This window comes from Ceratina calcarata, unplaced genomic scaffold (genome assembly GCF_001652005.2).
Source record: "Ceratina calcarata isolate Rehan_Ccalc_2016 unplaced genomic scaffold, ASM165200v1 scaffold397.2, whole genome shotgun sequence".
In the NCBI taxonomy this organism is placed as follows: Eukaryota; Metazoa; Arthropoda; class Insecta; order Hymenoptera; family Apidae; genus Ceratina; species Ceratina calcarata.
In genome coordinates this window covers 489,441-511,519 of record NW_017163090.1, presented here as the reverse complement: position 1 = coordinate 511,519, position 22,079 = coordinate 489,441, and the positions used below count along the sequence as shown (strand labels likewise).

Here is a 22,079-nt window from a genome sequence, read left to right as displayed (position 1 = left end):
AAAAATCTCGGAAAAATTAAAAATTTGTTTTTTTTCGAAATATCGAAAAATATCGAATTATATTCTAAAAATTCAAGACTTTTTAGGCTTGTATTTCCTCAAGTCGGTTGTTTCTTCCAACTGCGGACCAAATACCAAAAAGTTTTCTTTGGGTTGCTGCTGATTACCATAAGAGTACATGCATGTTTTAAGTCACTATAATTTTTCAAAAAACCCATGAATTGATTTAAAATTTTGCTGGTAGCTTTTTAATAGTAATAGGAATCTATAATAACAAATTCAACATGTTAGTATTGTTTAAGTATACAGCCTATACATCGTTAAGCGCATCCAAGTATCCCAGAGACACGCATGTTTCGATTAACTGCAAGCGCGAACTTCGTTTCCAAAATCGAACCCTATAATATTATTATATCAAACGTAATTTTCTTGGACAGCCTGATTGAATTAATTAAAATAACGCAAACCGAGTAAGGCTGCAGAACTTTGCGCCTGACGGAGATATATCTTCTAACTCAAAGAGAAATACGGGACTCTCGTTGACTCGAATATATCTTCTTTAAAGGATGATATTGTAAAATATGTGAGGCATTTCTGCATGCCGCCGCTGTCTCACGAATATTTTATTTTCACCGCGCCGCGGTCGCATCGAGACGAGAAAAACTAGAAAACCACGAGGAAATTGCGGTTCGCGTGCACCAACTAAATTAATATCTCGTCGGGTGCACGTTCGATAAATTAATTTCCGCGCTGCTGCGTACATCTGTGCGCGTACGCTATACCACCTTATCGCACGTACTATAGACGTCTTAATTATCCACGAACAACGGGTACGCGTACGTTAAACGGTTGAACGCGCAGGGGGCCTAGCCGATTATTGCTCTCCGAGTTTCGTTCGAAACGATAGATCTAGTTGCTATACGCGTACGCGATATATCCGGCTCTACCCAGGTGGATTATCGCCCACCTGTCTTTCGCTTACATTGCCGAGCTAATCCGATGACGTCCGTGTGACAACGCACAAACGGCGGGGGTGCATCTGCGACCGAGCGCACATCTACCTCTGCACCGTGTCGCTCTACTATATACCATGCACACCGAGTACTGCGAGCTGACATCGTTCAACCGCGAAAACGCTCGAAACGAAATGAACCCGACGGTCGTTCACTGCGTACAATCACGTCGAAGTTAGGTTTGGTTTCACACAGAGATACTTCTGGCTCGTTTTAAGACCTACCGAAAGGTATCGAGTCAGTTACCTCTTCAGTCTAAAATTACAGTGCATGAATCAACAGTATTAGAATGCGTTTTCGTCTCTCATATTCAAATTGTTAATCGTGACGTACACGGCAAACTAGTTGGACTTACTTGATTTCACATTTAAATGTATTCGTTGCTGACGAACTACCGCATGGCGAGCGACAGCGAGTTTCAATTCAGCATCGCGAAGCATTCGGAATTCCGGAAAATTGAATGGAACCAGGATAAAGCGCAACTTGGTCGACGGTAAACGTAAAAGTAATGAGAGCGTACAATTCGGCGTGTGTAAATTCCAAGTAATGTTTGTAGACGAGAAACGATGCGGAATTAATTAAATACTTGGTAACGAAAACCAATTTCGTCAGTGTTCCTTCTCTTCCGGGATACAGAACACTAATCGTAGCTTTTCTTCCCGTCACTTTCCAAACTGTTGCATTTATGTTATTGTACAAGAGTAGATATGTACATCGTTCATTGATATTCCTAATTGACTACGGCTATTTCCGTTGCGGGTCGTTGAATCTATCGATTCCAAGCATTACGTTTGTCGCGGACAGATCGTCGTAGGACGGTGAATCCACTTCAATTACGTAATAACTTCGGTTTCGATCAGCCAGGCCAAAGCGTTAGGTTCTCTATTCGTTACCGTTCCGACTCGAACGAGAAGATGAAGTCAGGCGAGAATTGATGAGAATTTCGAATTCAATTCGAACGACGCACTTTGCAACCGTGTACTATACATGTACAGTTACACGCGTAAATTGGAGTGGTAACGTAGGAATGCTCGCATTTGTATTAGCATTAGTGCCTCGGTTCCGTAGGGTTGTATCATGCCGATTAACTGTATCTATTTACTCGAATACAAATTGGAAACGGCTCGTCGTACGATTTACATACGATTTCGTCGTCGGCCTATGTAGAGATCTAAATCTCTCGGAAATCACGAATTCGATACTTTCATACGACGGAAGAACTCCGATTATTGAACTTTGAGATTCTGTTCTCTGAAATGTAGTTTATAGTTTATTAGAATAGAAGAGCGACGGGCAATATATTCGATTAAATCACTTCCACTCGTAAAAGTTTTATGTCGCCGGCAAATAGCGATCGATATGAGATCGTAGAAGTCGCGTCCGCTGCTAGAAAAGCGATCAAGAATGCTTACACCGATTGGATTGAACCGCGACTTATACTTACGCGAACGTCGAGCATATTCTATCATCCGATTCACAGCCAATTACGCCGAGAAAAATCAGAATCTTTTCGCGATCCAAATAGAAGATGGAATTTCCTTGAGATGATGATGAATCCTGTTTATTCCATACTCATTAAGAAACATTTTGGGACAACGTGAAAATAAATAAAAAACTCTTTCGCGATTAACTTTCTTCCTCCGAAATGGCGATTAATTCGGCTTTTTTGCCAGCGGGTTCGGCATGGTAGCCAGCAAAAACAAACCCTTTGTACTGGTCACACCCCCGAGAGGCTGCGTGACGCTCTGTCGCCACGTAACCGATTAAAACTGCCTTTTTATTCTCTCTACGAAAAATACATCCTCCGATGAAAATTGCCAACCGTTACGTGTTGCAACGTTTTCACCGAGTCCATCGAACGAATAACGCTAGGCTACAATCGTTGATTAAAAGAGTAAACTGAAAAATATGTTTTGTTCGAATACCTTTATCCAATTCGAAACCTATGATTAAAGTGGAATCGATGTGAAACAAATACTATTTGTTTTCCCCCGTATCGACTTTTTGATCTACGTCAAACGCGATTCTATTTGCACTATTCCGTATTGGTAGGAGTAGGAGGTCAATCAAACACCTGTGGCTTGACGCACGGATTTATTTAGAAAATGAAACATCCCTTTCAACAACTGTGTACAAAACTGTACAAACATTTGTCCTCGATGTCCAGAGTCCTGGAAAACGATACACAATCATCTTGGTTTTCCGAAAAGTTTTACTTTAAAGTACGAACTCTTCGTCACGCCCGTTCGTGTTTTCAATTCCGTCCGTCTTCGTTTAATCCGTCGTCGAGTAAATACCGCGACATTCGTGGCGCGGCTTTTTCTTCGCTCTTGTGCTTCGCCATTTGTCCAAGTTTCGGTTCAACTTTTCCGATCGCTTCCATCGGAAACGTACTCGCGGCATATGTTCGCGGTCAACTAACTAGGCGTATACGTGCAAAGGCTATCGGAAATGTCTTTTGGAAAACAACCCGTAACATGAGACCTTTATTGTTTCGATTTTACGAGCAAACTTAAGTATACTACTTTTATTTAACTATTTCGACCAGATTCGCGTGTTTCTCGTAAAAACTGATGTCCGTTTAATGAGTGCATCAACGAATAACGCGACAAGTGTATCTCATTATCGATAACGATAGATTTGGAAGCAGAATCGCGTTAAAATCAGGAAAACAAGCCCGTCCTATCTTTTCCAATTAACGTACAATGTTACGAATTTAAAAACGAGTACATAATAAAACGTCTCCGATAACGACAGAAAATATCAACTATAAAAAATCGTCGTTACAGAAACGAGCGAGAAATCCGGTCAGTTTGCGTTCCACTCGAGACTAAATCGAATGTACGTAATCGCGTTGTCCGACGTAGATTCCGCGGCAGCTAATTTTTCGAGCCACGCAGCAGCTTTTGTTGGGAAAACGGACCCGCGAAAGCAGCTTTCATTTTTCGTCCAATACATCTCGCGACGCGATACCTTTTCTTCTCTTCAGTCGCTTCAAGAGGGCTACGACGATTATTTCCTGAACAGAGAAGACAGATCGATAACGATAAGTCTATTGTGAGATATGATCCGACCCGTCCATTACTCACCGTGGATCGCGCGCAGCTACTGTGTTTCCCTACCTGATCCTCTTCTTCGAGATGAAAGCGATCTTAAGCAAATTGACCACGGGCGCTTCGAACGCGATCGAAATACAGAACGACATCAAGTACGAGGCGACCAGGTTGCCCAAGTACAGTATCAGCTTCGGAAAGCAAACGAGCGTCAGGCTATGCAAGTTCTCCTTTCCTTTCGTACGTGTCTCGTGATTCGGCTTACCACGATGTCGTTGTGAAGATGCAACGGTCCGTCCATTTGGGTAACGGTGATCATCATGATGACGGGATGGACCAGGTACGCGCAGTAGGTCAGTCTCGATAGCGGGTACATCAGTCTGAGCGATAAGAGGCTGTCGATCATTCGCGCGCATCCGGTGCAGCATTGGATCACGATGAAAGAGACGCCAATAGCCCACGCGGTGTGCCCTAACGCGGCGTACACCGAGCTAACCATCACCGTCAAGTTTCCCGGGTACAAACCGTAGACTAACGAGAACATTATCGCCGTCGATACCACCCAACCAATCGCCCTCACAACCTGTAACATTCGTATCTCGTACAGTTTTAATTAAACCGTAAACCATAAAAAAATAAGAACGAGGAAAAGTATATTGAGAACTGAAATTAAAAAGAAGTTCAATTCTCCAACTTGGATGTATATCACGAAGTATCTATTTAATCTACAAGCTTAAACTTGTCTTCGGAGCGCTACCTCATTTCTCGATGAAACGTCTGCAAAGATTCTTTACCTATTCGTTTTTTATTCATCGCACGAAGCGAAGTAAGACGTTATAAATTTCAGTTCCGTACTTACTAGTAGCTAGATAAATTTTTGAAACGTGGCGTATACCAGCTTATTCGTTCGCGGTCGAGTTATTTCGATTTTAATCTCGCTGGAATATACAATGCTCGGTATATTGGTACCCGCGTACGTATCCAGTGCAGCGTATTTACCCGCGTGGAGAATTATCGGAAGCAAATTCTATTTCCTTTTCCTGCCCGAACGAAGCTACTTACCAGCGGCAGTTTCAATTTGCAGTTCGTTTTGAACAAAATGTATCCCGTGATAATTCCGACGAAGTAAGGACCGGCTCTCATCCAGGGTTTATCGTACAGTTCGTCGAAAAGGGCGAACGGTTCTTGGATCCTGACAGATAGAATAAATAGTCGAAATTAAAGTTTTAGTTTACGCAACAGTTTTCTTTATGCTTTGTTAGCCACGTTATCGTTGGTTCAGATTTATAGAACAAGACGCTTAAGTAATTCAGAGAAGTGGAAAGTAGTTTAATACTAAATAAAACTGAAACGTATTTGCATATGCGTGACTTAACGATTAATTGTTACCTGGCGACGTAATCGTTCGAATAAGCCATGAAGAATGTGGTGAACCAGGAGGAAACTATTACGAGAAGAACCACCATGGCGATCGCCTTTAAATACTTGATGGACAGCAGTAATAGGAATATCCCGAGAACGTAGAATTGCGTGTCGTTCGCCATGTACCAGCTCCACAGCATGCACTGTACAGCGAAAGTGGTTCATCGAATATTCATCGGGGTAAAATTGCGTCAAGGTTCGGCAAGTTCGTATCGAATCGCGAAAGTATCGGAAAGTAAGCAAGCGCGCATCTTAGCCTCGGGAAAATTGATAGCCAAGGGGCGAGCTGAATTCAGTCGGGAGCTAATGGATCGCGTAATTATAAGTTGTATTTCAATGCTTCGATCGACTGGAACCAATTCGATAACGTCTCCGACGATGACAGCTGTTCTGTTAATTCTTTCGTAATATCTGCCTATTGTCCTGAGTTAAAAAATGAAACCGATGTTCGTTTATTCATCGATCGATTCGAGCTTTTTCTCGGGGCTGCGACGAAATTAATTTTAAGACAGTTAGACGTTGTCAGTTCCACCACTTTAGCACTTTCTCCGACCGATAGAATTAATTATCGGAAAACGATCGCGACGCGCGACCACCTTCTCCGTCTCGCCCGCCAGCTTATACTTCCGTGTGGTAATTTCCCCCCCGATCTCCCCTCTTTCGGGAGACTTCATCCTTGATTTAATTCCCCTAATTAAGTGGCTGCGCGCTCGGAACAAGCGTTGCTTTAATCAATCAACAATTATCGGGTACTACAGTTACGAAACGTTAGTCGTTTTGGTGTTGAATCAACGTCTATTTCGTCTTATTTCAGCGAATCCGGTTCGAGCAGCGTTGCTCGACGATCGTTAATTATAACGGTTAAGCATCGAAAGGGGAGTCGTTACCATTTCGGTGCGAGGGTAGAGAGAATTGAGATAGAGCGCGTTTCTCCACCAGAACTTCTCGCATGTCATATGATCGATGATCGCCGGCGAGAACACCGTCCTCGATAGAGTGTGCTTGATAGCTATCTCGTTGATTCCCAGGACAAAGAGATACGCCGGTGTCAATCTGGGAAAAGAGGAAATTCCGTGAGGTCACTGTCAATCTCAGAGAGACCGTAGGACAGTTTTCTTTAACAAACGTTCGGCGATATTTCTATACCGGACGAAATCGCGCCGATACGTAAACATCTGTAGCGTGGATTTTAGCTCTGATCGATAGTGCACTCGCCTTATTCGCGAGAAAATTTTTCTTTCTTGCGCCTCGGGCTTTCCGATAAAATGAAAATCCACCCTTCCGGCACATACTATCTGTATGATGAGAAAATCTTGAATTCTTAGGCTCTATTTTACAACGAGACGATTAATCGCGATATGGTTTGCACGTCGAGTTTTAAGAGACAGAAGTTTCATTTTGCTCACCTGATAAACCTGTAGAGGACCATGATGAAGAATTTCGAGAAACACGTTTTCAAGTAAACAGAATCGTCGTCGCTTTTCAAGTTTCCGGAAGATCGATAGAATAGGATAGTGACCAGTAGGCCGCTGAAAGGTCAGAGCATTCGGTTGGGTTTAGGATCGACCTGAATAGTTGGTCGTATATCCTGAAATATACATCCGGATCGCTTTTTTTTTTTACCTGATGAAGAAAAACGTGTCCACGGAGAAGGTCGCGTTGCTGATCGTTTGGAACATGAAGTTCTGTTCCGTCACCGTGCGCAGCGACTTGTTCTCTGGAATTTGCGACAGAGAAAGTGATCATCTGGTGGAATTATCGGTGAAAGTCCGACGCGGGATCAAGGCTTTATACTTCGTGCGGTGTATCGAGGAAACCGGTACGCAAGTTACGTTGAGTCGCGACAAAACGCGAATGATTGACGGTTTAAAGATTTCGTTAAGATCGCTCGGCAAAGTTGTCGCTAGGAACTTTTATCGTACCCGCTATAGCGTAAACTTGAAGATAGGTATGCACCATGACCACCCATCCTAACGAGAGGACTCGCAACCCGTGCAAACAAGTCAGGCTGTCTCTGGCCGCTGGGTCGGTGCTAATAATTTTGCTACCGTTCGTGATCGGATTGAACGCTGTCAGGCACGTCGACCAGAACCCTGGACAAAATAATCGAAGACGAAAGTGATTAAAAGATGTCTCGTTACAGATGAGATAAGATGCTCGCGACGAAGCGAATCGGTTACAATACGGTACCTCTCTTGCCGACCTCCTTTTTCAGACGATCGCTTGGATCTTGTTGTAGGCTCTTCGCCTTCTCGATCAGCTCCTCTCCGTTGTCTTTGATCATCCCGGCGCCGTCTCGGTTCAAGTTCAAATTCAGATTCTTGTTGGAAAAATTACTGAGTCTCTCATTGTTGTTTGAAATGCTAGACGACTCGACGTCTTTTAAGCTTGGCAACGTTCTGTACTCGTAGATCGTTGCGCACAGCATCAACAGTATTACCATTCCTCCTATACATCTGAAATTGAAAAATTTTGCGAGCAACTGTACGCAAATAAGTCCAGAGCGACGTACCGTGTCGTTATAGACGATTTAAGAAGCAAATTAGTTGTAACAGTATACGCGAAACCACTCGTCGTATTCCTCGCCACGATCGCCTTAATAGAGTGAACTTTTTTTGTTCCTTCACTGGTCAAATTTACGTTTATTTTAAGCGGCTCTAATTACACCGGGAAAGCGAAGCGGCCGCGCTAAAGCGCGCGTTAAAACTTAAAATTAATGGCGTCGGCCTCTAAACCTCTCTTAAATCATAACGATACGTACACCTCGCGATAGGCACACTTTTTCTCACCTATATTTTGTTCCCATTCTTCCAGCTATATTTCGCAGTAACGTTTTAACTGATATCTCGACGAATTACGTATGACGGTAATTCGGGCTTTTGTAAGAATATCAATTATTCATGCTCCCGAATAATTGATTTAATAACGTGAGACCTGGCAAAACGCTGGGTTATAAATCGCGACGTTGAAATCGGACTTTGTATTTCTTGCTCGTAAATTTCCGCGTGTCGCGTTTATTGCTGTATATGCGACAGCGTTTGAGGATATCCCTACGCAATGGACGTGGCGAATGGACAATTGTTTTGGTTAAGATAATCATAGACTTAAAATACGACTCCGCGCGTGCAGCCAAGTTATTCCCCGGGTAATGAATGTTGCCTCTCTACAAATTTTTATCGCGCTCAAGATTTGTAGGAATCGGGAACGCATTCGTAGTTCACCTCTACGGCTGCCCCGTCAATTTGATAAATTGCTAAGTTTACAAACGGATTGATGATCGCGAGCCGCATTTATCATCGGGTTAATGAATTGTATCTGTACGTAGTGTAACGCGCGCGTCGCACCTTGACGTAAACCGGATTTCTATAAGACCTTAGCCTTACCGCTTCGGCCGTTTAACTCCGTACGTCTGTTACGTCGTTTTATTTATCGCACGTTTACAGTGAAAGTGATGGATAAATGAAAACGATAGAAAAGTTACGATTCCATTTGGTTTACAGTTGATTCCATTTGATTACATTTGGTACTATTACAGTTCCCATGAAATGAAAATATCTTATGAATTATTATTTGACATCGGAGAACTTTACGTCGCGACCATACGCTCCGCGATTTCCGGAACCAAATGTATTTGAAAATCAATCGTTTACGGGTACACGGTTCATGAAACAGTTCGTTGTACGATAAATATTTCGAGCTAAGGAATTGGGACGAAACACATCGAAACAACGATCTATTTCTTCGACTTAACTTTTTTTAAAACTATCCACGTTCTGTCGATTAAACGCATTGTTCGTTTCCTCCCGGGAGTGAAAGCGGCCAATAAATAACGCTCTTTCTCTTTCCCATTTTTCGCGTTAGTCCGGGTGAGTACAAAAGATGCGGCTGAGAGGGAGTTGGCTCGAGACGGAAGTCGGGAACGTACGACGGACGTGCGGCAATATCAGGTAGGATATTTATTGTCTGGCAGAAAATGCGAGGCGAAAGAAATTTCCGGCGTAGACGTCGGCCCGCCGCGGAAAGTATCGCCATGCCACCGTATTTACTTTTCTCATTTATTTACCTTTCGTGATTGGACCAATAAAGTCCGAGAGTATCGAGTTTCTCGTCAAAGTTCTACGGGTTACACCGCGGACCGCGACTTCGCGATGGAAGCACGAGAAAAGGTGCACAAGTTTTACCTTTTGAACTTACCATGGTCTCCGCGATTCATTGTAATCGTGAAACGAATAAAAAGCAGCCAAGCAGTGACTATAAAACTAGCCTCAATTATGCCAAAGCTTATTTGCATGCATCTCGTTTGTCTCGAGCTTCTTTTGAGCTTAAACGACCGTGGCTGTTACATCTATCTCGCGGTAACGAGTTCTTGACTGAGGGAAACCGAGGAGAATCGAGCATCGCGAAAGCCCCTAGCACTTCGAGGTTATTCGAGTATCTCGGGGTTGTAACCGTAACGCGAGGCGAGTAAATGGCTACGGTACAAATTTTGAAATTGAAATGCGCAACGTCTACCTCTTCCAAGTAATAATGGAAGCATCGTTTAGCTTGTACCTATTAACGACTTTTATTTTCTTTCGCATCTCCTCGACACGATTTTACTTTTATTTTCATTTTTGGAATTGATCACGATTACGCCTTTCCAAAAGTAATATAATATATGCGACTGCGATGGAAGCAATTTCATGAAGTTAGTAGGTCGACGGTGCATAGATAATTTCTTGCACAATTTCATTGCGAAATAACGGCGACACGCATTGGCTCGATATTGTCGAGAAAAGGATATTTTGTTTGAAAACATCAGGTACCCTCGTCGATTGATGAATCATCGTAACATCGATGAATCGCAAATAGCAAAAGTCCAGGTGTGCGATACGGGTAGCGAGGTCGCGCTCGAGCGGAATGTACGCGATAGCGCCAACCACTTTCACGCTCTCAGCCTTTCTACGATCTTACGTAATATGCATGTGTGTACGTACGTACGTGTTCGCGGCACGCTTGCAGACCGTATGCACCTGTCGATCCGCGTTATCCCATTCAATTTCCCAACTCGGTCAAATCGAACGGAGTTGAATAGCAGAAGGACCGGATTTCGAACGTCTTCGAGAGCTTAAACTACGCGAGAAGCGAATCCGGTGTAAACGGTCTCGGTTCGTCCGCAAGCGCAACTTTCGTTGCATAATCGTCGTAAACCGGTTTCCACGATTCATCGAGGGGCGCCTTTGGAAATCGTTTCAAGGAAAACCTCACGATTGTGGATGGAGTGCCACCGTCGTTCAAATTCTATAATACTCGTACACGTCTCCTTTAATGTCAACTTCGTATTAATGAATTTTTTATTCCGACAAGATTTGCGCAGAGCGAGCTTTCGTAATAATGAACTTTTTATTCATATACGTTTAAATGAAATATGAATTTGTTCCGTTTTTCATTCTCTCGCGTTTCGCAAATCGTCGACGCGATCCGTGGCCTTGATCTTAAAACAAAGCTAGACGATGCAACGGTGTCGGGGGAGCCATCAGTGAATTGGGCCATTAGATTGTAACTCGCCTTGGAGTTTAGAGTACCCCCCGCTGTGTTACCAAGAACCGAGTTAATATGCATCGCGTGCAAGGACGAGAAGAGGTGCGAACTTCTATTTATAGCCGAAAGCTGCATGGTTGATACCGGCGATAATAATAATGCGGCGCGGACGAAGGCTGCGGGCTAGAAGTTAATGCATCCTGTGGAACCTCCTTACCCGTGTCATCTATTCACCGCGAACGTGATCGGCGAAAGAATTCCGACGTTCGCGATAAAAGTATCCCGATTATTTTTAACAGAAGGGGAACGAGGTGACGAGATTTCGCGGTATTCGCACGACTACCGATCTTCGATTCACCTCGCATAGTTTTTCCAACCGAGGCATGCACGGGAGACAACGCTAAACCACCGGGATCCATTAGAGTTCGTCGCACCTAGACGACGTCGGCGAAGTTTCGTTCGGAATTCGTGAAAAGTTTTGGGAACGTACGTACTATTTGACAAGATTTGCGCAGAGCGGACTTTCTTATACCGTCTGCCAAGGATTCGTTCCGCTTCCAAGTAAGGAAACGGATCCGTTTTCGTTCTCAACGGGTTTTGAACGTTGCGTGTACTCCGAATATTTCCAACGTTCGGTGGTGGTTCTCGCCTTATTACCAAACGCTCGCTTTCTCCCGCTCTCTTCATGACTGACGTAACGTTATTTATCGAATTTTAATTGGCCAGGTGCAATGTTGCAACGGAGATGCGTTTTTGGGTCGCATTTTTCCAGAAAGACTCGCGAAATGCTGGGTGTTCCATGTAAAATTATCTCGAGTCCCTCACCGTGTCGCGTAGTCCGCGCAACGCTTGCATAATCCACGATCCCGTAGTGGGTTTTACAAAAAATCGGTTGCTCGTTGCAGATACGGTAAATTATGAATAGTTGTGCAAGTAGGCGACCGTTATTTTCTCGATTTTTTAACGGTCGGAAGACTATTTCTGTCCGATCCAACCATGTAATCGGCGTTGTGTCCCGCCTCGATGTGACACAGCTTGCGTAATGTCTCGTAATAATAATCGGAGGGGCGTGTTCTACGATCGTTCGTTTCCACTAATTCATAAAACGAGAAAGCAGATTCCGCTTCCTCCGAAAAATCGCTACCTATCTATCAGAACACGGTCGCTAGAGGTTTTTCGTTCCGTGATGTGTCGCAATCCCTACGTCGAAAAGAAAATATATCTCGTATAAATAAACAGATATGCACCGATACAGCTCGTTAAGCGTAACGACAACGTCCAGTCATTAAATTTATGAGATCGACCGGTTGCAGCCGGTGGCCAGTTGAATTTACGATTCGCGTTGTTGGTAACCCCGGTGGTACCATTCCCTTTTTAGAACGTTGCGCGCCATATGCGTTGTGGTAAAAGCGCGTCAAATTTAGCGAACGGAATTTGTCTATTTTCCTCGACCTTCCAATGGTACAACGAAATTGTATGGCAACGCGAGGTACTCTCATAGTGCAGAGATAAGCAATCTTACACGAAGTATATTAGAATCGATTGCAACATCGTCTACTGTTGTATATCTCGAACCTAAGAGCATAATTACACGTTTAAAGTTACAATATTCTTGATTGCTCGGTTAGTTATCCGAAGCGAATGCAATCGTTACGCAAATTCCGGTCGCATGACCGAAGACATCACAAAAACCGTGTTTTCACAGGTCGTGAAGTTTTTTAACCAATATAATTATCTCGTTCGAACATTTCTGCCAGTTTGAACGAGTCATTCTGTGTATCGAAACACGTTTACCTCATTGGCAGCAGGGGACACATTTCCCTCTCGCGTGTTCGGAAGCTCGAGAGGGGAGTAGGAGAAAGGGCCTTCGAAAGTCGAATTGGAAGTTCGAAGCGGTCGAACTCCGCGACCTGTCTCCGATTGCTCCATACGCGGAAAACAGTCGTAGATTTTTCTATTTTCACGCAAGTCGATCGCCGCATTCTTCGTGCACAGGTCACGCCTCGTTCGAGGTATGTCGCAAAAGGTCTAATTAAGCAAAGACCCGTGTTACCCGTCGCTGGATAATGTAACCGTGTTCGGTTTTAAAAATTTCTTTCACCCGGAACACGTAATCGGGTATGCGAAGTTTCGTTACGAGGCTTCAGACTTGTCCTGGAGGAAAATTCGGTTTCCGTGGCTAATTTATGTCGGTAAGAAGCCAAGGAGGTAAAAGTAGGTGCGTTACTTACGACAAGACGTACAACTTGGGATCGCGCCAGGGGCTGTAATCGGTTGCGGGCACAGGTTTCACCTCAACGATGTGAATCTTCGGGCCGGCGCCGGATCGATAAGTCGAATTACCCTCGAGTTCGACGCGATCCGCGCTCGCTCGCAGCATCGAGGTCAAAGATACCCGATCGCACTTCGCCGGTAGACAGAGGCCCAAAAAAACTTGTCGCGACTGTAACAATTGAACACGTCAGCGAAAACACGCGGATTAATTAACTTCGCTATACCGAAAACACGATTGGATCAGGAAAAATGCAGTCGATAGCTTGTTTCGAGAAAGTTACAGTAGGATACAGCTACAAACTCGTCGAGCCAAACCATCGCGTTGAGTGGTACCGTAATCTTCTCCGAATCGAAGGATTTGCGAAAGATTCGCAACAAGTTTGGACTAACCGTGTTTTTCGCGATGTTAAGGGAACGTACCTCGCGTTTCTTTTAAGTAGATTATCCACTTTCCTCAGCGCGTGCCTAGTTTCCATTTGCAGTTTCCTAACCGGTATCTCATCTCGAATTTTTCACGACTTTATATTCTGATCAACTCGACTCGTGTAGGAAACTTCTGGCGATGAAAAAAATGCGTCTTTCGCTAATCGCGAAATATGAAACATCACGTCGTATAATCCGATTAACCCAAATGCTGTAACTTGGACGCTTCCCACAGGAAGAAAGTTTTGTTTGGCAACTGTCGGAGACCCGTAAAGTGCTTACTTAGGACGCGATTAAAACTAAGACAAGTCCCGAGCCGCGGCCTTTTTCACTTTCGACGCTTCTCAATTTTATGCGAAAATTACATTATGGGTAGTGTATAAAAACAGTGCATAGAAATTGGAGAATAGAAAAATTGAAGAGGCGGTGAGGGATGCTTACAGAGAACTCGATTTCCTTGGGCAGAGTCAAGTACATCTTGGCTACGTGGAATTTCACCGGGTAGGGTGGCCTGTCGTCGAGTTTTGGATGAATCTTTCCATTGGTGGCGTTCAACTCCTTGCAGAGAGAGCTCGAGCCCAGCCAGAAACTGTTTCCGAAATGGAATTGCGAGGAATAACGTCCGCTCGCATCCGACACTGGAAAAAAGGAACGAATCGAACGCTACGAGAGGCGTTCTTCTGGAACGAACGAGATAAGCTACTAACTCCTTTGATAACGGTCGGAAGCTTCGCGCCTTACTCGACGTAGCGTTAATAACGTTTTAAGAACGTCGATTTTTGTTGCTCGATCCAGCAAATGACATTTTTGAAAATACATTTTCTTTGAAATCAAAGAATAATTCCTTTGTTCCTCTCGTTGGAGGTTACGTAAAAACATTCGACTTTCAAAGATTGAATTACGAAGCTCGCGACCACGCCTGAAAGGTTCATTGCCAGTTACGTAAAGAGCCGGCTCAGCTGGTGACCACAGGAGTAGAGAAAGCTTGAGTTGAAGTCTGTAAACGCGCGAAATAACGACCTACTACCAGCACGATCGTGCATTGTTAACAGACGCAGTTTCGCTCGAATCTCGTTCGTTCGAAAGCGCGACGCGTATCCCGTAACGTGGTTAGATATTGCTATGGACATCGAGGGCGAACGATCGAAAGGATGCTCCACGTTGCTCATCGAATTAATCGCCGATTATCGCGTTCCGTCACGAGTCCGACGACGCATGAAACGCATCTCGAATCACCCAGATCTATTTATACGTGCTTGCAATTTCTTCATCAAAACACGAAAATCGATTATTCTTGTTAGATTCTTCATTAGATCTGCGTTTAAAGCATACATTTGATGTATGCGCTGGTATCTGTGTGTAGATTTTCTGTCTGCAACCATTTCCACTCTTTTAGACTGATCGAAGATTAAGAGATCGTAGGAATTTGAACAACTCCGAACGTGAAATTTATATAGATGAAACGGATGCGATTTAGAGTTACGGAATGAGTAGTAAGCAATGAGCAGAACGAAAGATTACGGTGTGACGTAACAGATTACACGCATCTAACGCGAATTTATACTACGGTCGAGGGGAAATAATTTCATCCTGTCCGCGTTTCAGCCAGACCAGCATTTTCCACCGCCGCGACGAGATTCAGGTGGTATTTCGCGTAACTATCGTAACATTGCACAATTTTAACGCTGTATCCCGTAATTGCCGAACATCATCACGTCTGCGCTCGTTAATTCACATCTCTCGAAAAAATAGAATAAACGGCGAAATAAAAGTAAAGGGAAAATTTACCGTTTCCGACCTCGCGCGGTGATGTAACCCATAACGAACTCGAAAGAGAAGGTTCATGTCGAGCATCGAATCCGATCGAACGAGAGTGCGAGAAAGATATTGCAATTTGCGGTTTAAGGGGAATCGAACCGTGATTCTTGCCCTGTCGATAGCCAACCCCCGACGTGTCGCGTCAATTTGTTGCCGGAGGTAACCGCGAATCTGGAAAATCGTGGGATTCTATCCGCGGAATTCCTGACCGCAGATACGATCGATTTCAGCTTCCTTCCGAGCTTTTCGCGTTTCCCTTTCGTTCTTTATCGATTACGATCCATCGTGCGTGCTCACATTTCGACCCTGTGTTGCCGGATAGTTGCGATTTATTGTGATTAAGTGGTGATAAACGCGTTCAAAATCATTCAAGCTCGATGGATATATGAATTGCGATATACACAGTTTCCAGGTACACATGTACCATTTCGAGAACCGATAAATTTTGTCGAGCCGCGATATTTGTCGGTGAAAATTTATTTAACTTATCCGACACGGAACCGAGATAAGTCGTTACGTGATTAAATGTATAGAAATCGGTGGTAATGTTTTTCGCTGCTGCCCGGTGAATGCCACGGTTTGTAGAAACAAGGCAATTGCGTAACCCTGAAATGGCAACGGTCATTCGCGCGCCAGTCGTGGGCTTTCGATTTCGCGCGAAGTTAATGAACGAAACGCATCTGTAATAATTAAAGTCTACAGTTTCGACGAGTTCTTAATTCTCATCACGATAATAAGTTATTATTAATAAACCTCTGCGTCGAGAGACCTAAATTCGATTCGGTTTTTCGCGTTATCTGGTAGGAGTCGTAACAAGAATTCTCCCGGCCGCTTTGTTCACGAAATGAACGAAAGCGACGGAAGGAAGGACGAAAGCCGGCCGAACAGTTACGAAGCAGTGCATTACTGTTTCGTAAAGTAATTACGCATTTGGCAATCGCGTGCCTGTCAACGACACGGCACGGCACGCGTTTCTCGGGGTAGAATTTGTTAACCGTCCTCTCTCGCACTTTTACAGTATCCGCTGTGCCAGTTAATGGGAACATCGCGAATAAATCAGTTACGCGCTACATCGCGAATAGAAAACGATTTCTCGTTTGCATTTTCTATTAGTTTCACTTAAACAAGACGCTTTCGATGGTCGACCTTAAATCGGGAAACGGAGCAAGTATCCCGAACCTTCCCGATCCGTATTCGGATATGGATATAGATTTCCGTCTACTCGTACGAGATCCGGTTTTACTCACTCTTGGCGGCCCATAGCTTTCCATCGTTGAGAGACACGAGGAACAATTCCATTTCCTTCCTGCATCCGTCATCAAGTTTACCGGGTACTCTGGACCACTTCAAGGGATCGTAAAGATCCGCCAGCCACTGAATACTGTTGGCTGTCCTCTCGAGCTTCTCTTTCATGAAATCGACGTCGAGATCACGATGTGTCTCCTTCCTTCCATCGAACAATTTCAGCTGATTCTTCCAATCCAGCTCCGGATTGTTCTTGCTGAATCCAATTAACGGCCCACCCTTCGAGCCTTGTGTATCCTCCCTCGCATCGCTACCGTTCGAGGTCGACTCTCGCGTCTCGATTTGCACTCGCGGCTTCCCTATCCGTAAAATGTTCGATTCGTTTTTCGAAACTGCCGCGTGGACGATGCACGTCGATATAAGCAAAACGTAGCCTAAACGGAGATACATTTTCTCCAACAATCACGAATCGATCCTGTTATCTCGAACGATGCTTCCTATCCTTTTCGACGAACTGCTTCTCCCTTGTTCCGCGTAGACGTCTCATTGGCTTTTTTCGATAAAAGCCCTAAACGTCATATTTTAATAGCTGGTAACCAGATATCGGTTGCCTCGAATGGGCAATTTTCGCTCGTCGATCGGTCAATTACGAAGACCATCGAGCATATTTGACGGTCGATCGCTGCGAACCGTTTACGACCGTACTTACTAGGCTCGATTTCGTTTCTCGCAACCTGCCTTACTCAACTCGGACGGTATTCGAATATTACCCGAATCGTAATCACTATCCCTCGGACAACTGAACCTTCGATCGTAAGGGAACAAATACGCACGCACGAGACTAAGGATCGGACACTGAATGAAGCGAATCGAGTTAGCAGTCACGTTTACTCGCGGATGCCGGTCCCCCTTTCTCTTCGCGATATACTTTACGACGGTAAATGCATTTCCTTCACCTCTCCATCTTCGGCGTCTCCCTCCAAAGGAACTCTAACAATTTTGGCCACCTGCACTTCGGACCGTCTGCGTATTTAAGAAATCTCGGTCCGAACGTTGTACATCCGAGACAATTTGCATTTATTCTTCCATCTTTTTTTCTTTCACAAACAATTTTATTTTATGACATTAAAGCTCGGGTTTTTTTAAAGCTACGTAGCTATTTTCAAATGCTTGTGGATTATTTAATATCGTTTAGAAAGGAGTACTATATGTAGATGATTATTGGGTACATCTCAATTAGGCTAGACATCTGATTTTGTTCCTCACGTTTCGAAGACATTTGTAGTTGTTGGTATATACTTGAAACAATTTCCATGTGTGTAAAAAGTAAGCGCCTCGTAAGTTTGCTTGGCAGCGCGTACTAACGCGATAAAACTGTCAACGTTCTTCCTCATTTTAACGTAGATACGCGTCGCCGTTAACAGAATAATTCTAGCGGTTCTGTGCACCGAGGCGAATATGGTCGCCGAGGGAAATTGGAAAATGAGTATTTCACAAACATCTCGTGACGTTGGTACGTCCGAGAGAGAGATAGAAAGTGACATTTTCCCTTCGTTCTCCTCCGACAGCATAAAATAGGAGGTTGCATTTTGCGAGTCACCATGGATAAATAACGCGTAGCTGACGTGAATGTTTTCGAGAGACCCGTTGGAGGAAACGCGGTAATACTCGCGAACATTCTCCGAATCAACCAACCACCTGTTCCCCCTTCGAAATCGAGTCAGCCCTCCCGTTAAACGAACATCCTTCTGGAATTGAACCTGGTTGCATTTAACGCCATAGACTACCGTTACTACTGCATACGCGAAGAGGTCGATAGAATCTTTCTTTATGAAAGTGGCGAATAAGTCTTCCCTCTCAACTAAGATTTGAAAACCGCGATTCTCTGTGCGCATTGTTATTAAGTGCCATTAACGCGACGGGGCTCGAGCTCGTTAACACTCGTTAGATCACCGAATGCACGGCCTCGGTCGGTGCATTTTCACTTTTATTCCTCGTTTACATAACGGGCGGGCGCTCCTGAAATCGTCGCGCGATGTTACTTTCGTCCCCCGTAACGAAGCTTCAAAAGTTTCACCGAATTTCTCGAGTGTCCGAAGTCCCATAGGCCCAAGCAGGGTTCATCGCCACGGAAACTGGCTCCCGACGAGATTCCGCTCTCGTCCGCTTTTGCGTTTGCGTTTCCGTTACGCAACCGAGCTTTCTACGCGCTCGACTCGTAACTACTCGTAACCGGTCTCTCGCGATCGCCTGCTCGCAGGAATCGAACCGGTCGGCTCTCGAAGGCCCCGCTTTATCGGCTTCGAAACTTGAATCCTCGTGAGAAAGCAATTCGCTCTCGATTCGAGTGACGATAATTACCCTTTTCTTACATCGCGTTGCACCGTGCTCGGTCCGATTAACAAGCAAGACCTAACTTAATCTTACATATAGCTATACTCATTCGTACACAGGATTAGAGAAAAGTTATGAAAGGCAAAAGAAAGAACTCAAATCAATTATTGGCACAACGAGTCATTTCTCTGTCGAATTATTTTACATTCCATATTCATAAAAATGTACATAATCGTCTGAAGAATGATACGGCTTAAAACTCGTATCGCAAAAATGATTCCTTCGATAAATATCTGTGTATGCTGTATGAAAGTTCGTAACCCTGTTTGTATACTCATAGTTGTTCACTCACAGACACACACTGAAGGTGCTAAGTATCCCATCTGCTTCGCCCATCTCATTAGCACTAGGGCACTGTTCATGTAGTGTGGTTAGCCTGTTTATATTGATGTGCGTTACCGTGCATCCCACTAATGTTTACTTCGCCCACCGTGGAACATTGAAATTATTAACGTGGTCTGTTTTAGTCTAAAAAAGAGCGACCAGATTATGTTTAAATAAATAAAAAATAAATAGGCAAATAAATATCTATGGAACTATTATTATATTGACTGCTCAACGAATGAAAAGAGCGATATCTCCAAGGATACGCCATATGATTGGAAAAAAAGAAAAGAAAACGGCGGTTATGGGATAACACAATACAACGCGGATTACATATACAATATGCATGAAGAACCAACGTTTGGAAATGCATTGCATGCGGAAGTGAAAGTCAAAGAATCAACGGAAAAGTTTCCTATCGCATATGCCAAATGCACGTTTTCACGCTAACAAGTTCCTTCTTCGACGGATTGAATATGTAAATATGCATAATCTTGAATTCGAAGCGCGGCAGGGAAGCACCTGTACTACGGTCGGCAAAGTTGAAACGATCGCCCAAGCCTGCGTCGATTAATTTCCTGTCCTTTCGTTTTTTCTTTAACGGTAAATAATATTTGCGTCAACAACGAACCATTTAATAATCGTACATCCTGCATTAGCATCATTCTTCACATATAAATTCTTAAATAAAGGAGTTTATCTTTAGTAGTTTGGTACTAAACTCGTGATTTCAAAACGTAGAGGGCATACCAAAATCGCTCCTGTTTCTACTCGCGTGATAAAACAATAATATAATGGTATAATTATATCTAAATCTAAGAGAAAATTTGTTTATTTATTAAATAATCATAAATTTCCATTTTAGATTCTGATTTAAGCAATTTTATCTTATATAAAGTTTATATACTAAATTATGAAAGATTTCGATCATTTACTATCTCTTGACTAATTTTCAAACATAAAAATATGATTTCTAAATATAATAGAAAAATATTTAAATGATAGTGTCTTTATAATGGATGTTAGAAGTGTTCAACACAGTCAGGATGGCCGAGCGGTCTAAGGCGCTGCGTTCAGGTCGCAGTCCACCAAGTGGGCGTGGGTTCGAATCCCACTCCTGACAGAATTTTTTTTTCTTATCACAACCTTTATCTTAGTCCGGTAAAAAATTCTAGCAATATCTTGCTTCGATAAAATCGCGAACGCTCCGCTCGAACAAAATGCAGCATCGTTTCAACCGTACGATACGCTGCTACGATAACTAAAATTGATCGGTAATTTGTACGACACGGAAGATTCCGATCGAGTGATTCTGAAAGTAACTGTATCGACGCAAGTTTACTTCGCGTGCTAGAGGACGGAATTCTATCCTCCACCGGCTGTCTGATGGATAACGCGCGCGCTCGAATCGGTCGTCGCGAATTTGTAGGATCGCTGCGGAGCCGTGTACCTCGTCGTCGGTCCTCGAAAGACGAACACGCGAGCGTGTTCGCGGATTCTCAAGCGCGTTACACGAGCCGCGGCACGATCGAATACCGGAGTCGCTGTTCATGTCCAATACCAGTTGCTGAGTAGTACGCGAGCGAGTCGATAAGCCGAACGAGTCGATCGACGATTCCAGCAACGATGCGGCGACAAAACGATTCTATTCGCGATTTCCACACAAAGCATGCCAAGCATAGTTCTGCAGCTTACTAGACGGAGTCATCGACGGTCAAGAGCCTGTACCGCGTTGTCAACGAATTTTTTATTTCTTTTGTTTTTGGTTTCTCCTAACACGTAAATTTTATCGAACAGTCTGCCAATAAAGAACGATCCGTCGTCCGAAGTAGCTGGTTATACCTATAATCCCGGTAATAGCTTCCACGGTTATACCGGCACGCTGAAATTGGCACATTGAAAAACGTTCGCATCCGGTAAGGATAAGAGAAAGGGTAAGGGTAATGCAATCTTGCCACGGAGGGGTATATGTATACCTACGTAAGTAAGCGCTTTACTCGCGCGCATACGTTACCAGTTATCGGTAGTGTACGCGTATAATCGAGATGACAAGCGACATATGGCGGTACAAGCTCGCGGGCCCGCATCGCGCGTCCCGCGGAAACTCGTTACACCGAGCTCCTTATAAACGCTGAATTTATAGTTAACGACGACGACACCGTGACCGCGGTTCCTGCGATCAAGATTGATGCGCGAAGGCCCCTGACCACGGATTGTTTACACGCTCGAGGCTCGTGATTCTGTGGGTTTCGCACCATCTGCCGCTGAACTAGCGGTGCTTATTCCTCGTCGCCCGCGACCGCGATAAACCCAGTTTTGCTCGGTGGTAGATCGCGAAAACAACGGCGAACGGTTCCTTGCCTACAGTTTTTGAAACCAATTCCCGCGATCGGCGAATATTCTACCGCTTGAAGAATCGCCTCGTATCCAGATACACTGAAATATTCGTGAACAATACAAACGAGAGATATACGCGATATATGTACAGTTATTTGACGACGGCTGGACGAATCCTTACACGGGAATTCAATAAACGGTTCGTGAACCAAATATAAGTGGCTCCGCAAACGGAACCGGGATCGCCATTAGACGT

The 22,079-nt window shown here is 44.1% G+C and overlaps 1 protein-coding gene and 1 non-coding gene across 3 annotated transcripts; one reads left to right on the top strand and one right to left on the bottom strand.

Moving 5' to 3' along the window:
- Positions 1–3,105: 3,105 nt before the first annotated feature.
- LOC108626322 (nose resistant to fluoxetine protein 6) lies at positions 3,106–17,610 on the bottom strand. Of its 2 annotated transcripts, XM_026814744.1 has the most exons (13): positions 16,771–17,610; positions 14,147–14,343; positions 13,240–13,451; positions 7,679–7,944; positions 7,411–7,581; positions 7,112–7,205; positions 6,895–7,017; positions 6,376–6,541; positions 5,456–5,631; positions 5,129–5,258; positions 4,332–4,649; positions 4,103–4,257; positions 3,106–4,032 (listed from the first exon to the last, which is right to left on the bottom strand). In XM_026814744.1, exons 1-12 carry the CDS (start codon positions 17,216–17,218, stop codon positions 4,132–4,134), a joined length of 2,427 nt encoding a protein of 808 aa, XP_026670545.1. In that variant the 5' UTR covers positions 17,219–17,610; the 3' UTR covers positions 3,106–4,032; positions 4,103–4,131. The 2 variants fall into 2 exon arrangements, with proteins under 2 accessions (XP_026670545.1, XP_026670546.1); XM_026814745.1 differs by lacking the exon at positions 3,106–4,032 and having other exon boundaries at positions 4,102–4,257.
- Positions 17,611–20,526: 2,916 nt separating this feature from the next.
- TRNAL-CAG (transfer RNA leucine (anticodon CAG)) lies at positions 20,527–20,609 on the top strand. The gene has a single exon. It is a non-coding gene; the product is annotated as a tRNA-Leu (tRNA).
- The last annotated feature ends 1,470 nt before the right edge of the window (positions 20,610–22,079 follow it).

Coding starts and splice junctions, on each gene's coding strand:
- LOC108626322 (XM_026814744.1), bottom strand. CDS start 17,218: ATGTATCTCCGTTTAGGCTACGTTTTGCTTATATCGACGTGCATCGTC. Junction 5,259..5,455: donor TCGAACGATTACGTCGCCAG/GTAACAATTAAT, acceptor TCTATCTGTCAG/GATCCAAGAACCGTTCGCCC. Junction 4,258..4,331: donor ATCTTCACAACGACATCGTG/GTAAGCCGAATC, acceptor TGCTTTCCGAAG/CTGATACTGTACTTGGGCAA.